This window comes from Hyperolius riggenbachi, chromosome 2, assembly GCF_040937935.1.
Source record: "Hyperolius riggenbachi isolate aHypRig1 chromosome 2, aHypRig1.pri, whole genome shotgun sequence".
NCBI lineage: Eukaryota > Metazoa > Chordata > Amphibia > Anura > Hyperoliidae > Hyperolius > Hyperolius riggenbachi.
Window position 1 is genome coordinate 496,702,536 of NC_090647.1, and position 14,885 is coordinate 496,717,420.

Consider the following 14,885-nt stretch of genomic DNA (forward strand, 5'->3'; position numbering starts at 1 on the left):
CAGAAATAAGCATGCAGCTAATCTTGTCAGATACACCTGATCTGCTGCATGCTTGTTCAGGGTCTATGGCTAGAAGTATTAGTGGCAGATGATCAGCAGGACAACCAGGGAACTGGTATTGCTTAAAAGAAAAAAAAATATGGCAGCCTCCATATCACTCTTACCTTAGGTTTAATTTAAGCAATACCAGTTGCCTGGCTACCCTGCCGATCCTCTTTCTCTAATATTAGCCATAGTCCCTGAACAAGCATTTGTAGATCAGATGTATGCTTATTTCTGATGTTATTCAGACACTACAGCAGCCAAATAGACCAGCAGAACTGCCAGGCAACTGTTTTTTTTGTATTTTTTTTTATAAATAGGGCTGCCACCATAAAGCTTTCACTTCAGTTGTCTTTTATATGTAGATACATGCGAAGTACTGATGGCATCAGATGGGACAGCTGTAAACGGATGAGTTGGAAAGATGCAGTAAGGATTAGTTAGTAGCAGCATACCGGAATGAGCGAAAGCAGGAAGAGACTGGATTACGGTGGGCACTCCGTTAGCCAGAGGTGGCACTGCAGTGGCAGGAACAGAGGACACTAGAGGAGGAGACATCCCCACTACAGGGATGGGAGGCATTGGCACAGGGGCTACGGCTGCAAGAGGAGGTATGCCAGTGATTCCACCTATACCTGCAAAACACAAAACAGGGAACCCATGTGCAAACTGGCAAACAGAGAGGTCTCCTATAATCACACTAACCACTACAAAGAGCAGAGTACAAACCGCCACAGGTATGTAGAGACTTATAAGACAAACACAGGCATCCACGCCTGCTCTTAATTCCTCAATCAGCTGCCTTGAAGGGTAGCCACATGCAATTTCTCATCATGCTACGTCACTTTAGGTCCAACAGGAAATCATGTGACTGTCACCAGGTTCTTCCCTGTAACCTGGACTGCCAGGCTCTGCAATGTATTGCTTATGAGATTAGCAGTCCTGGTCATGCAAACTCTTTATTGGGTCTTGATGGAGGAAAGCAAAGGTCCAGGTGATGCCCAGCCCACAACGCAGTGCATCATTGCCCTGAGATTCAGCACCTTCCCTCCAGGAGGGGCGGGGTGAGGGGGGGAATGAACTGGGGAGGGATTAATTTTATTAATGTAAACAATGATTATTAGATGTTTGGAGAGGAAGGAGGATTTGTACATCTCCCTGTAGATCAAAAGCCATCAAAAAAGTCATCGGTCACAAAGGAAGCTGTAGAACCACAATAAGGCTCAGTTCCCACTACAGCGGAGAGCGGACTTTTTTGTCTGCTCATCAAGTAAGTGGACCCCAGTTCTGTGCAGTCCGCGATAATCCCAGAAGCATTCACTATATAGCCTATGGGTGAGCACAGCTGCCCTAGGCTCCAGCCGCATCACTGCGGACCAGTAGAGCGGACATTATACTGTCTACATATGATGTAGAAGTGTAGTGGGAATGGAGCCTAAAACTGGGTTCACAAACGTACGTCAAGTTTTTGAAAGTTGGGATCAGTTTTGTATGAGTTTTCTATGACTTGGTTCACACATAATTCTGTATATTTCTGGTCCAGTCCTGCCCTGTTAATGCACACATAAAAAAGTACAGTTCCAATCCTGTCAGGTAAAGCTGGAAATGTACACATTTAGGTGTGAAGCAAGCATTACACTTCCGTTATCACCGCCAACACAGGAAATGTAACTGATTATTTTTTCCACCAAGCTCTGTTGGAAAACAACAACCAGAAACTAAGATGCAACAAAATTCTTAATTTAACATTACATATACAGTGCCTTGTTTACATTATGACTAGAATTCATCTATGGACCAGCCCTTATCTAACATACTGTAAGGGCTGGTTCAGACGGACGCTTGCGGAGCGTTTACCGCAAGCGTTCGGACCGTCGCGGTAAACGCCTTCATTCAAGTGAATGAGAGCGTTTACACCAAGCTTTTGCGCGCTTTTACCCGAACGCGGCGTTCGGGTCCCGATTTTCGCGAGCGTTCGGGCTGCCCCTGGAAGCAACATGTAGCTTCCAGGGAGCGGCCAACCGCGACGGCTAATGTTCCCCTACGGGAAAAAAAAACCGCAACAGCATCACGACGCGACCGAAGGCTACTGAAAGCCTGACCGCTCAGCCGCCGCAACGCCCCCAGACGCGACGCTACGCAGACGTCCGTCTGAACCAGCCCTAAGGGCTGATTCACATGCACGCTTAACCACCGCGTCTAGTGTTCCCCTATGGGGACAAAAAAAACTCTGACTGCGACCGGAAGCCACTGAAAGCCGCCAAAAGCCTGAACGCCACACCGCCAAACGAGATGCCGCTGGAAGCCCACCAAGCGTCCGTGTGAACCAACCCTATCTGACAAGTCACTTATCTTAAAGAGAAACCATAACCAATAACAGTAGTAGGGTGGTTATATGTAAGGGTAAGTGTCATTTTCCGATCATCACAGGTGAGACAACACAGAGGAAAGCCCAGGAGCATACTCACTGAAAGGAGTGGGAGTGGGCACAGCGACTGGAGGACTCAGCATGGCAGCGGGGAGGGCGGAGGGCAGCGGGTAACCTTGCAGTTTTAATTTGATCAGTTTCATTGCTATGGAGAATTCCAGCTGGTCCATTTTACCATCATTGTTCATGTCAGCCAGAGCCCTGCATGGAAAGACAACATGACAACAATCACTATCCACACAGTAACATTGAGGGAAGTTATACCTTACGGTATACCTGAAGTAACATGAAGATAAAGATGAGAAATATATGTACATTCAGTACAAAACCTACTCAGAACTTGCCTGTGTTCACTCTTGCCCATTTTCACTGTAAGGATGAATAAATCAGAGCAGATGCAGCAAAACATTTGCAAACTTACAAATATTATAAAGTGCTTAGATAAACAATATCTATAGTTCTATTCCTAAACAGGACGGTCCTGCAAGTTGCAAGCCGGCTCAAGGGAAACTGGCACTCAATCTGCAGATTATTAATAGAGACTATGGGCCCGATCCAATTCACCTTCTCCTAAGTTTTCTCCTAGCAGATAATTTTTCATCTTCTGTTTAAAATAACTTTTCAGCACTCTGCCATTGAAAGTAGGTAAAAAAATTGCTGCCTAGACTGGCTAATATCCTCCCCACACTAATAGGCAATCATCAAGCAGGTTTTGTTAAACATAGATCTGCAGTAGCTAATATAAAGAAGGTACTGACAATCTTGGATTATACTAAATTATACCCAAAAACGTCTAAAAATTACGCTCTTCTATTGTTAGATGCCGAAAAGGCATTTGACAATGTAAGATGGCAATGGCTACAAAGCGTCCTTTCCAACATGACTTTTTCAGGCCCTTTTATATTAATGAAGCCTTACAAAAGTCACCAACTTCACAAATATATACAGCAGGATTCCTATCCCCAAAATTTCCTCAACAAAAAGGAACAAGGCAGGGGTGTGCATTGTCACCCCTATTGTTCAATCTTGCAATAGAATCCATGGCTAAAATCTTACACAAAAGAATTAAAGGAAACCAGGTGGGAAAAGTAGAATTAACACAAATGTTATTCGCCGATGATTCTATTCATGGCCAAACCTCAGGAGCAAATTGGAATAGTATTTGAACTTATTAAAGAAATAGGTGCTGTAAGTGGTTTCAAGGTAAACCAAAATAAAAGCGAATTAACCACTTAAGGACCGGGCTTGTTTTTCATGATCTGTGCTACGTGGGCTCTCCAGCCCACAGCACAGATCACCTTGCAGGGCGACCAGACTCCCCCCCCCCCCCCCCTCCTTTTTCCCCACTAGGGGGATGTCGTGCTAGGGGGGAAGGGGGGGGGGGTCTGATCGCCGCTGGCTATTTTGGTTTAGCCGGGGAGGGGGTGTGTGTGTTATAGAATTATAAAGTGCAAAAAATTGGAACCATGAAAGTGCATATAGTGCTACACAAACAAACAATCATTCAACATATGCAATAACTGTGCAACCTATCAGACTAAAAGTGCAGTTTAAATACTGTCAGTCACTAATGACCAAGTGGAAGTGCTTCCACTTGGTCATTAGTGACTGACAGTATTTAAACTTAATCTGATAGGTTGCACAGTTATTGCATATGTTGAATGATTGTTTGTTTGTTTGTGTAGCACTATATGCACTCTCATGGTTCCAATTTTTTGCACTTTATAATTCTTACTGAACCCGGGTTCATCCACGAGGGGGCTCATTCTCTGAGCCCCCTGTGGTTACAGGTTATACATCCACTGAGACTGAACATAATAGATTATTATATCTAGCAGGCCCATTATGTTGAATATGGCTGGAAATACAATATTATGCTGTTTTTAGATGTTTTTAATTTTTTGTGTATCATTGATATGTGTTTGCAAAGCTTGTAATCAAAATATATTTTTTTTGATTGATACATATGGTCTGCAGTGGTGCTGTGTATAGGGGTATCTTTTCTCTTTAGTACCATCTATTTAATCTTGACGGAATGTATACCTTACAACATAAGGGAAAGCTTACAAAGTCCCACCGGCGTACCTACCGGGGATGCGACCCCCTCAGCCGCAGGGGGGCCCGGGGCTGCTCTGGGGCCCGCTCACTGTGCGTTAGGGGAGCGCTGCTCTGGACCCCCCAACTGGCCGCAGCGTCTAATAGACGCTGCGCCAGTTCATTCCCCGCAGCCCCGCTCCAACAGCCTGCATAGTCTCCGGCAGGCAGAGCAGGGCTACGGCAAGATGGCCGCCGAAGAAGCCCTACACTGGAGACTATTTGTGTCTCTAGTACAGGGCTTTGGCAGCCATCTTGCTGTAGCCCTGCACTCTGCCTGTCAGCGCGGGAGATGTGCTGCAGGAGGACTCGGGGAGCTGCGAGCCAGATGCCGGGAGAGGAGAAGACTTCTGTCAGGTAAGTGAATTGTTTTTTTTTCACAGGTGCATTTTTTTTTCTAGTGTCTGCTGCCCACATTGTGATTTTCTGGTGTCTGCTGCCCACATTGCGATTTTCTGGTGTCTGCTGCCCACATTGCGATTTTCTGGTGTCTGCTGCCCACATTGCGATTTTCTGGTGTCTGCTGCCCACATTGCGATTTTCTGGTGTCTGCTGCCCACATTGCGATTTTTTGGTGTCTGCTGCCCACATTGCGATTTTCTGGTGTCTGCTGCCCACATTGCGATTTTCTGGTGTCTGCTGCCCACATTGCGATTTTCTGGTCACTGCTGCCCACATTGCGATTTTCTGGTCACTGCTGCCCACATTGCGATTTTCAGGTGTCTGCTGCCCACATTACGATTTTCAGGCGTCTGCTGCCCACATTACGATTTTCAGGTGTCTGCTGCCCACATTGCGATTTTTAGGTGTCTGCTGCCCACAATGCGATTTTCAGGTGTCTGCTGCCCACAATGCGATTTTCAGGCGTCTGCTGCCCACATTGCGATTTTCAGGTGTCTGCTGCCCACATTACGATTTTCTGGTGAACACTGCCCACGTTACGATTGTCTGGTGAATGCTGTCCATGTTACAATTTTCTGGTGAACGCTGCCCACATTACGATTTTCTGGTGAACTCTGCCCACATTACGATTTTCTGTCCCACATTACGATATTCTGGTGAACGCTGCCCACATTACGATTGTCTGGTGAATGCTGTCCACGTTACAATTTTCTGGTGATTGGTGCCCACATTACGATTTTCTGGTGACTGGTGCCCACATTACGATTTTCTGGTGAACTCTGCCCACATTACGATTTTCTGGCCCACATTACGATTGTCTGGTAAAATGCTGCCCACTTTACAATTAATTTACAGTGAAACGCTGCCCCATTACGATTATTTGGCACCTATGGGGGGGGGGGGGGGGGGGGGGGGCCCATCCAAATATTCGCAGGGGGGCCCAGTGATTTCTAGTTACGCCCCTGCAAAGTCCCTCTTTAAAAAAAAGGAAGAGGTATGTACCATATGTGTATAACAAAGAAGAGATCCAAAACATTATGGAACCCTTTTATTACACAGAATGGTACGCAACCATGGACCTACTATATAAACCCCAGCGCCGGGGTTTTACAATTGATTTATATTTGCTTTGTTAAATGGACCCTGTACAAACTTTAAGCCTTATGCTGGGCATACACGGTAGGATTCTACCTTATCAATCGAGCCACTGATGGCTCGATTGATAATTTCCGACAGGTCCGATGACCCGCTGGATCGATTCCCGCTCGATCCCCACGGCAAACAATAGCGGGGAATCGAGAGGAAGATAAGGAGCGCCCGCGGGGCCGACCGGAAATCGATCCGGATGGCGGCGGGGACGCAGCGGGAGTCGATCCGGCAGCTAATCGAGCCGCTGGTCGACTCGTGTATGCCCAGCATAAGATCCTAAGCTATACCTGTGTAAAGGGTGTCTATAATATGTTCACTAGCATAAGACTTTTGACATATTGGCCCTGGGCCTTAATGTCTCAAACAAATTTTGTTATACTATGAAAAAGCAAAAATTGCTGCCAAAATGTCTGAGCATTTTCTTGCTTGCTAGTGGCGTAATAGGCATTTTATTTATAATGTACAGTGGTTTGCAAAAGTATACGGCCCCCTTGAAGTTTTCCACATTTTTCCATATTACTGCCAAAAACATGAATCAATTTTATTGGAATTCCACATGAAAGACCAATACAAAGTGGTGTACACGTGAGAAGGGGAACAAAAATCATACGTTTCCAAAACATTTTTTTTTACAAATAAATAACTGCAAAGTGGGGTGTGCGTAATTATTCAGCCCCCTTTGGTCTGAGTGCAGTCAGTTGCCCATAGACATTGCCTGATGAGTGCTAATGACTAAATAGAGTGCACCTGTGTGTAATCTAATGTCAGTACAAATACAGCTGCTTTCTGACTGCCTCAGGAGGTTGTCTAAGAGAATATTGGGAGCAACAACACCATGAAGTCCAAAGAACACACCAGACAGGTCAGGGATAAAGTTATTGAGAAATTTAAAGCAGGCTTAGGCTACAAAAAGATTTCCAAAGCCTTTAACATCCCACGGAGCACTGTTCAAGCGATCATTCAGAAATGGAAGGAGTAAACCTACCAAGACAAGGCCGTGCACCTAAACTCACAGGCCGAACAAGGAGAGTGAAATGCAGTCAAGAGGCCCATGGTGATCTACAGCTCAAGTGGGGGAATCTGTCCATAGGACAACTATTAGTCATGCACTAAACAAAGTTGGCCTATGGAAGAGTGGCAAGAAGAAAGCCATTAACAGAAAAGCATAAGAAGTCCTGTTTGCAGTTTGCCACAAGCCATGTGGGGGACACAGCAAACGTGGAAGAGGGTGCTCTGGTCAGATGAGACCAAAATGGAACTTTTTGGCCAAAATGCAAAACGCTATGTGTGGCGGAAAACTAACGCTGCAATTCACTCTGAACACACCATCCCCACTGTCAAATATGGTGGTGGCAGCATCATGCTCTGGGGGTGCTTCTCTTCAGCAGGGACAGGGAAGCTGGTCAGAATTGATGGGAAGATGGATGGAGCCAAATACAGGGCAATCTTGGAAGAAAATCTCTTGGAGTCTACAAAAGACTTGAGACTGGGGGCGGAGGTTCACCTTCCAGCAGGACAACGACCCTAAACATAAAGCCAGGGCAACAATGGAATGGTTTAAAACAAAACATATCCATGTGTTAGGCTGGCCCAGTCAAAGTCCAGATCTAAATCCAATCGAAAAACTGTGGCAAGATCTGAAAACTACTGTTCACAAACGTTGTCCCTCTAATCTGACTGAGCTGGAGCTTTTGCAAACCAATGTAAAAATATCACCTAGGAGAAAAAGTGAATTGGGTTGGACCCTATGGCCCTTAGGCCCGGTTCACATTAGGCCTGGATCGGAAGGGAACAGATCATAAAGGATGGGAACAGATCTAAGGTTAACCTATGGATCCGTTTACATCTGTCCGTTTTAACAGATCAATTCCACTGAACGGACCGCAACTTTGGTTCTGCAGCAGTTTTTCCGGACCTCTGAGCCCAGCGGAACGGAAACAAAAGCTGATGCCCTGCATTGGGGGCGATGAGAAAACAGAACGTTTCTTCACACTAGTGAAGAAACGGACTGTTCTAAATAGAAAATACACTTCGGTGATGGGTGTCTGGAGGGGATGTGCGGAAACGGAGCGGATCCGATCGACCGGTGATCAGATCCATTTTCACGGATCCGTTTGCCACTTCCATGCAAGTGTGAACCGGGACTTATTCAATTCACTTTTTCTCCTATGTTTTCCCCTAGGAGATAAGTTTTCCTCTGCTGTGCAACTGTTTGTGGGGCAATAATTTATATACATATTAATCAATGGTGAATTAATCTTTTAAAAAGAGACTAACAAAAAAAAAGTTCCCCTGGGGGGTACTCACCTCAGTAGGGAGAAGCCTCTAAATCCTAATGAGGCTTCCCCCGTCCTCATGTATCCCACGCGGTCTCGCTGCAGCCCACGGAACGAACAGCAGACAATTTGTCAGGTTGTGCAATATTTACCTTTCCAGCGGGGGCGCTGTTGCAGCTCTTCACTCGGAAATAGCCGATCTCTGTCGGGTCCGCTCTACTATGCAGGCGCAGGAGACTTGCGCCTGTGCAGTAGAGCGGCCCGACAGCGGCCAGCTATTTCCGCCTATCTCTGAGCGGAGAGCCGATACTGCGCCTGCGCTGGAGCCGGGAAGGTAAATATTTACATCCTCGCTGGTCGGAGGGGCACAGCGAGACCGCCGTGGGACAAAGGAGGACGGGGGAAGCCTCGATAGGATCGGAGGCTTCCCGCACCCAGGTGAGTACCCTCCAGGGGAACTTTTTTTTGTTACAGTGTTTCTTTAAGATTTTATAATCATCCCGCTTTAAAGCAGGCCTGAACTCTTACACAGGAGAGATGGAAAACACAGAGAAATCCACCCTGTGTTTGTTACTAGAGAACAGCCTGTCTAATCCTCCCTTCTCAGCAAGTAATGAGCCAGTGTAATTTGAGCTCCCAGCTATCTGCCAACTGTGCCAAGTTGAGAGCTAATTTGTAAACACAGAAGGTTAACCCTTCACGTACTCCCAGGATACCAGGAAGTAACTACACTGCAGCATCTCTGAAGGAAATCTATTATCTGTAACAAGGAAATGTTTTTCTGTAAAGGTTATTATGCGGTTGCTTAGCTCTTAGAGCAGAGAGGAAGTTATGAGTTCAGGTTTTAACAATACTATTTTATAGAAACTGCAGGTCACAGACCCCACTGCTGCAGGAAGTCCAAAAAGCCTCAAAACCAAAAGAGGTCCTGCTTTTAAAGGGTGTAACCAACCAGAGTGGGATACAAGCGTACGCTGCATCTGCTGTTCACAATTACAATATATACTCCATTAGTGCCAGTCCCCATTCAGCTAAGCCAACACACATTACAGCTGCCTAACAAGAGTCGGTTTATGAGAAGTGCGCTGATTTCTGTAAGATATTTTGGCAGACTTCCCAGTGCGGATAAATGGAATAAATCACAAGTTCAGTGAGAGCAGCAAACGTTCATAGTAAATGGATTTCTCTACAGAAATCTGTACATGTAATGCCTGCAACAATTTCTCACTTATCTCCAGAGTAAAATAAGCAAGCTGGCTGAGGAGGAGCCATAAGACGGGATGAGGGAGTTTACGTGGTTAGTGGGCTCATAATTGCCAGCCAGTGTGCAGTTCCAGCAACCATCATCCTCGACAGGCCTGTAACACACCTCAACCCAGCGATCTCAGGGGTTTTGCTGCAATGAGTGCAGAATGTAGTGCTGGAGTTGCTTGGCAGGGAATCTGTGGCCATGTACCTGCTGCTGCTGCAGCAGCAGCAACATCTTCTTACTCTAGTATAGAAAGGCCATGATAAGAGGTTCCCTGTGGCCTGTACTGCAATTATGTAATGTAGAATGTCTGGCCATGGCAGTCAGGTAACTGCCATTTCAGGCTATATGCTTGTTAAAGAGGAACTGAAGTAAGAGGTATACGGAGGCTGACATATTTATTTCCTTTTAATCAATACCAGTTGCCTGGCAGCCCTGCTGATCCTCTGCTTCTAATACTGTTAGCCATAGCCCCTGAACAAGCATGCAGCAGATCAGGTGTTTCAGACTTTAAAGTCAGATCTGACAAGACTAGCTGCATGCTTGTTTCTGGTGTTATTCAGATACTACTGCAGAGAAATAGACCAGCTGGGCTGCCAGGCAACTGGTATTGATTAAAATGAAATAAATATGGCAGCCTCCGTATACCTCTTACTTCAGTTCCCCTTTAAAGGAAATGTACTGAGAAGAATGCAAGTTGTCATCCTTTATTTATTTAAACTGACAGCCAGGCAAGCAGGATTTGTTAACCACCCTGGCGTTCTGATTAAATCGCCAGGGTGGCTGCGGGAGGGTTTTTTTTAAATTAAAAAAAAACTATTCCATGCAGCCAACTGAAAGTTGGCTGCATGAAAGCCCACTAGAGGACGCTCCGGAGGCGTTCTTCCGATCGCCTCCGGCGGCCAGAAGTAACACGGAAGGCCGCAATAAGCGGCCTTCCGTGTTTCGCTTACCTCGTCGCCATGGCGACGAGCGGAGTGACGTCATGGACGTCAGCCGACGTCCTGACGTCAGCCGCCTCCGATCCAGCCCTTAGCGCTGGCCGGAACTGTTTGTTCCGGCTACGCTGGGCTCGGGCGGCTGGGGGGACCCCTCTTTCGCCGCTGCAGCGGCGATCAGGCAGCACACGCGGCTGGCAAAGTGCCGGCTGCGTGTGCTGCTTTTTATTTCAATGAAATCGGCCCAGCAGGGCCTGAGCGGCAGCCTCTGGCGGTGTTGGACGAGCTGAGCTCGTCCAGACCGCTCAGCAGGTTAAACAAGAGTTTGACTACAGGACAACTGCACTCACTAGCATATGCTGCTATGTGTCTTCAGCTAGCACTCTGTTCAAATATACAGGTAGTTCCGATTTAACGAACGAGATAGGGACTGTAGGCTCGTTCTTTTCCTGAATCCGTCCTTAAGTCGAAACGCTGTGCCTTCTCTGTCCCTGTGCTTCCAGTGTCCCCCTCTGTGTCTCCATGTGCCCCCCATGCCCCCTAAATCAGAGTATGCGCAGCAGAAGCGATTACAAGTCTCACCTCATCCATGGCGGCTCCGGGCCAATCAGCGGCGTCCTCTCACCCCTCCCCATTCCTCCCAGCGGCTTCACTAGTAGCATCGCATAATGACGCAATCAGAAGGAGCCGCGGGGGGCTCATTTTGATTTTGTCATTTTGCGACGCTAGGGAAGCCGCTGGGAGGAACACGGAGGGGAGAGAGGACGCCGCTGATTGGCCCGGAGCCGCCATGGAAGAGGTGAGACTTGTAGTCGCTTCTGCTGCGCATACTCTGCATTAGGAAAGGGGGCATAAGAGGTAGTCCCCAGGCTGCTTGACATCATCGCGGTGGGTCGGCGGGCGTTCGTAAGTCGGGTGTTCGTAACCTGGGGACTACCTGTACCTGTTCACTTGGGCACTGATCAGCCAGCCACAGATAGAATACAATTAAAGGAAAACTGAAGTGAGAAGAATTTGGAGGCTACCATATTTATTTCCTTCTAAACAATACCAGTTGCCTGGCTGTCCTGCTGGTCTATTCAGCTGCGGTAGAGTCTGAATAACACCAGAAAGAAACATGCAGCTAATCTTAATATTAGAAACGCCTGATCTGCTGCATGCTTGTTCAGGGTCTATGGCTAGAAGTATTAGAGGCAGAGGATCAGCAGGACTGCCAGGCAACTGGTATTGCTTCTTAAAAAGAAAAAAAATGGCAGCCTCCATATACCTCTCACTACAGTTGCCCTTTAAATACACACGCCTAATATTGTACAAGACCCCTAATATTGGCCTGACCCATTCAGAAATTGACTCCAGGAGATCTCTGAAGGAGCTCTGAAGCACCTGGCACCAGGGACACAGTAGTGAAAGGAATATGAAGGCTGCATTTTTCCCTTTTAAATTATGCCAGTTTCCAGACAGTCCTGCTGATCCTGGTTTTTCTTAATGTGCCCATTACTGGTAAACGATTTCTCTCAGCTGTGATTATTGGGTCAGATTTGCAGGATCATAAATAATCAAAAGGCAATTATCGATTAGTCCCATAAAAAGGATCAACTAGGGCACTTTTGATCTTTAGATAACATAGAATCATTTCACATCGATGTTCTCAATATATCGCCTAGTGGTGGCTGGATTGTGTAATGGTTAAGGGCTCTGCCTCTGACACAGGAGACCAGGGTTCAAATCTCAGCTCTGCCTGATCAGTAAGCCAGCACCTATTCAGTAGGAGACCTTGGGCAAGTCTCCCTAACACTGCTACAGCCTATAGAGCGCATCCTAGTGGCTGCAGCTCTGGTGCTTTGAGTCCGCCAGGAGAAAAGCACGATATAAGTGTTTGTCTTTATCTTTTACTGTACAATATGATGGTAAAAATATGATCGAATGATTGCATCTGGGAAAAATACTATACCGTTAATGGGCAACTTTATACTTTCAGCCTCAGAATGAGTGTGAACATCAGGTGCTGTGATTAAAGTGGTATTGTCATCAAAAAATATTTTGCTTCTAAAGCATTAAACACATTAAACACACTCACTGAAGCGGATATTGCTGACTGCAGGATAAATTATCAGATGTACTCTTAAGGACCAGGCACATTTCTAAAGGATTACACCAGGGCGATCAGACTTCCCCTTTTTTCCCACTAGGGGGATGTCCTGCTGGGGGGGTCTGATCCCCGCCGGTCATCGATGAGTAGCGGGGGGGGGCTCCTCAAAGCCCCCCTCCGCAACGTTTTCCACCCTCTCCCGGATTACCTCCCTCCCCTCCTTTCCTAAGGCTGCGCAGGACGGATATCCGTCCTGCGCATTGTGGGATAGGCTTCAGCCTATCATATGCCGGCGATCCCCGGCCAATCAGAGGCCGGGGATCGCCGATCTGACTTACGGCGCTGCTGCGCAGCAACGCCGTATGATGTAAAAGGCGGGGATTTCTTCCCCGCGTGTTTACATTACGTGTGCGAGCCGCGATCGGTGGCTCGCACACTGTTCACGGAGACATCCTCCGTGAACTGGCATGGAAAGGCCGCTCGTACGAGCGGCCGTTTCCATGCTATTCCACTAACGACCAGGCACCGCCTATCGGCGTTAGCTGGTCGTTAAGTGGTTTTAAGATGAGTACCCACCTGTGATTGATGTCGCCCATTAGGGTTTAAGTCGCGATCCCCTTGCGCGACATTACTGGGTCAGGTGCACAGGCAGCGTACTGTGTTGCTATGCGGGGGGATGGAGCAGCGCATGCGTGACATCACGCAGCCGGCAGGGGAGCGGCATGAACAATGGAATCACCTGTCACTGGGGGTGAGTAGATCTGCCAGGTGAATTGCTTGCGTGTCACCAGCCGCTGTACACATGCCTGATTATCAGCTCAGGTGGTCGTTGCCATCCACCTCAGCTGACTTTAGTCAGGCATGTGACGAGGTTTTAGATAAGTAATAAGCAAGCAAATCTAATATGTAAAAGTTCTCTGCTCCCCCCTGGATACAGAAGCGTTTCTGCCTTGTTTACACAGTGTATACATCTCCAGCAGCAATGGCAGGTTTATCAATTAGCAGCTAACGCATGAGTTTTAACCCTTAAAAACCAGTCACATGGTTTTAGCTCCATGTTCTCCCCAGAATTTTTTTCCAGCCGGGTGGCATGAAAAAGTAGCCGGGTGGGGGGAGATGAGAATGCAGGGCCGATGCTTCTGTGAGCAACTCTGCTTCCAGCAGAGGAGGAGATGAGCCGATGACAGCCGGGTGGTCACCAAAACTAGCCGGGTGGAGCACCCGGCTAAAAGAGCCTGGGGAGAACACTGCGAGCTGTTAATGCTATGCTGCTTTTAATGAAATTTTATGACAATTTCATTTTAAAGTCTAGCTATATATGCCGCATGCTTGTTTTAAAAGTGTGCAATTAAAACACTACTGCAGCCAAAAAGATCAGCATGCCTGCCAGGTATTTGGCATTCTTTAAAAGGAAATAAATATGGCAGCCGTTATATCCCCGATAGTATTAGTCATGTCTAGAACTCATGGCAAAGCATGTGATCTGCTAGTCATGATCATGATTTGCTAATCACGATCATGTGCTAAAGCAGGATGTGATCACAGCAAATCAAAGCTTTGCAAATCTGTCAGCTGATCAAACAAGTCACCTGCTTCTCCATGAGTTCTCCTACACAAGACCATCACATCCCCCTGGCAATAATCTTCCATTTCTCCATGGTCCAGCTCAGATGCTCATAGCAAGAACATTTTGGAGACTCCGTTGTCTAGCCTTCAGAATTTGATCCTTGGCATTCGCTCAGATGATGATCGGTGTGTATGACTGGGATGTATACAGTGAGCAGATCAGGAGTTACAATTCCCACCAGCTCAATGTTTGCTGCAGGTGAGTGACTCAGACATTCCTGGAGGTCAAAATTCAGTGCGACAGCAAAACAGTAACATTTTTCAAATGAGAATAAAGGTGGCGTCTCGCATAATCCTGTTATCACAGATCTCTATTTTCCTACTGAAACGCTTTCAATCATAAAAACAGCAAAAGTAAAGAAACGTTTTGCAAGAAAAAAAATGAGTAACAAATTATTCATCAAGTATGGCAACAATTTGGCAATTGAAAACTGCTGATAATCAGTCAAAAGTCTCTGTTTTATAATGAATAAGCTGTCTGGTGATCCTGGCCACTTGTGGGTAGACACACTATAAGGGCTTAAATAATCGACAGAACATCTTTACATTTTAACCAGTACATTTTTGAGGTTATAGGAGTTGCCAACGTTAA

General features: G+C 46.7%; 1 protein-coding gene across 3 annotated transcripts in view; it reads right to left on the reverse strand.

Moving 5' to 3' along the window:
* ITSN1 (intersectin 1) overlaps positions 1-14,885 on the reverse strand; it is a 207,028-nt gene that overhangs the window by 126,033 nt on the left and 66,110 nt on the right. For 2 of the 3 annotated variants that reach the window (XM_068270439.1, XM_068270438.1), the window contains exons 5-6: positions 2,511-2,671; positions 498-677 (exon numbers count right to left, since the gene is read on the reverse strand). In XM_068270439.1, coding sequence (XP_068126540.1) covers positions 498-677; positions 2,511-2,671 — 341 coding nt within the window. The remainder of the gene's footprint in view (positions 1-497; positions 678-2,510; positions 2,672-14,885) is intronic. The other variant, XM_068270440.1, reaches the window with a different exon arrangement.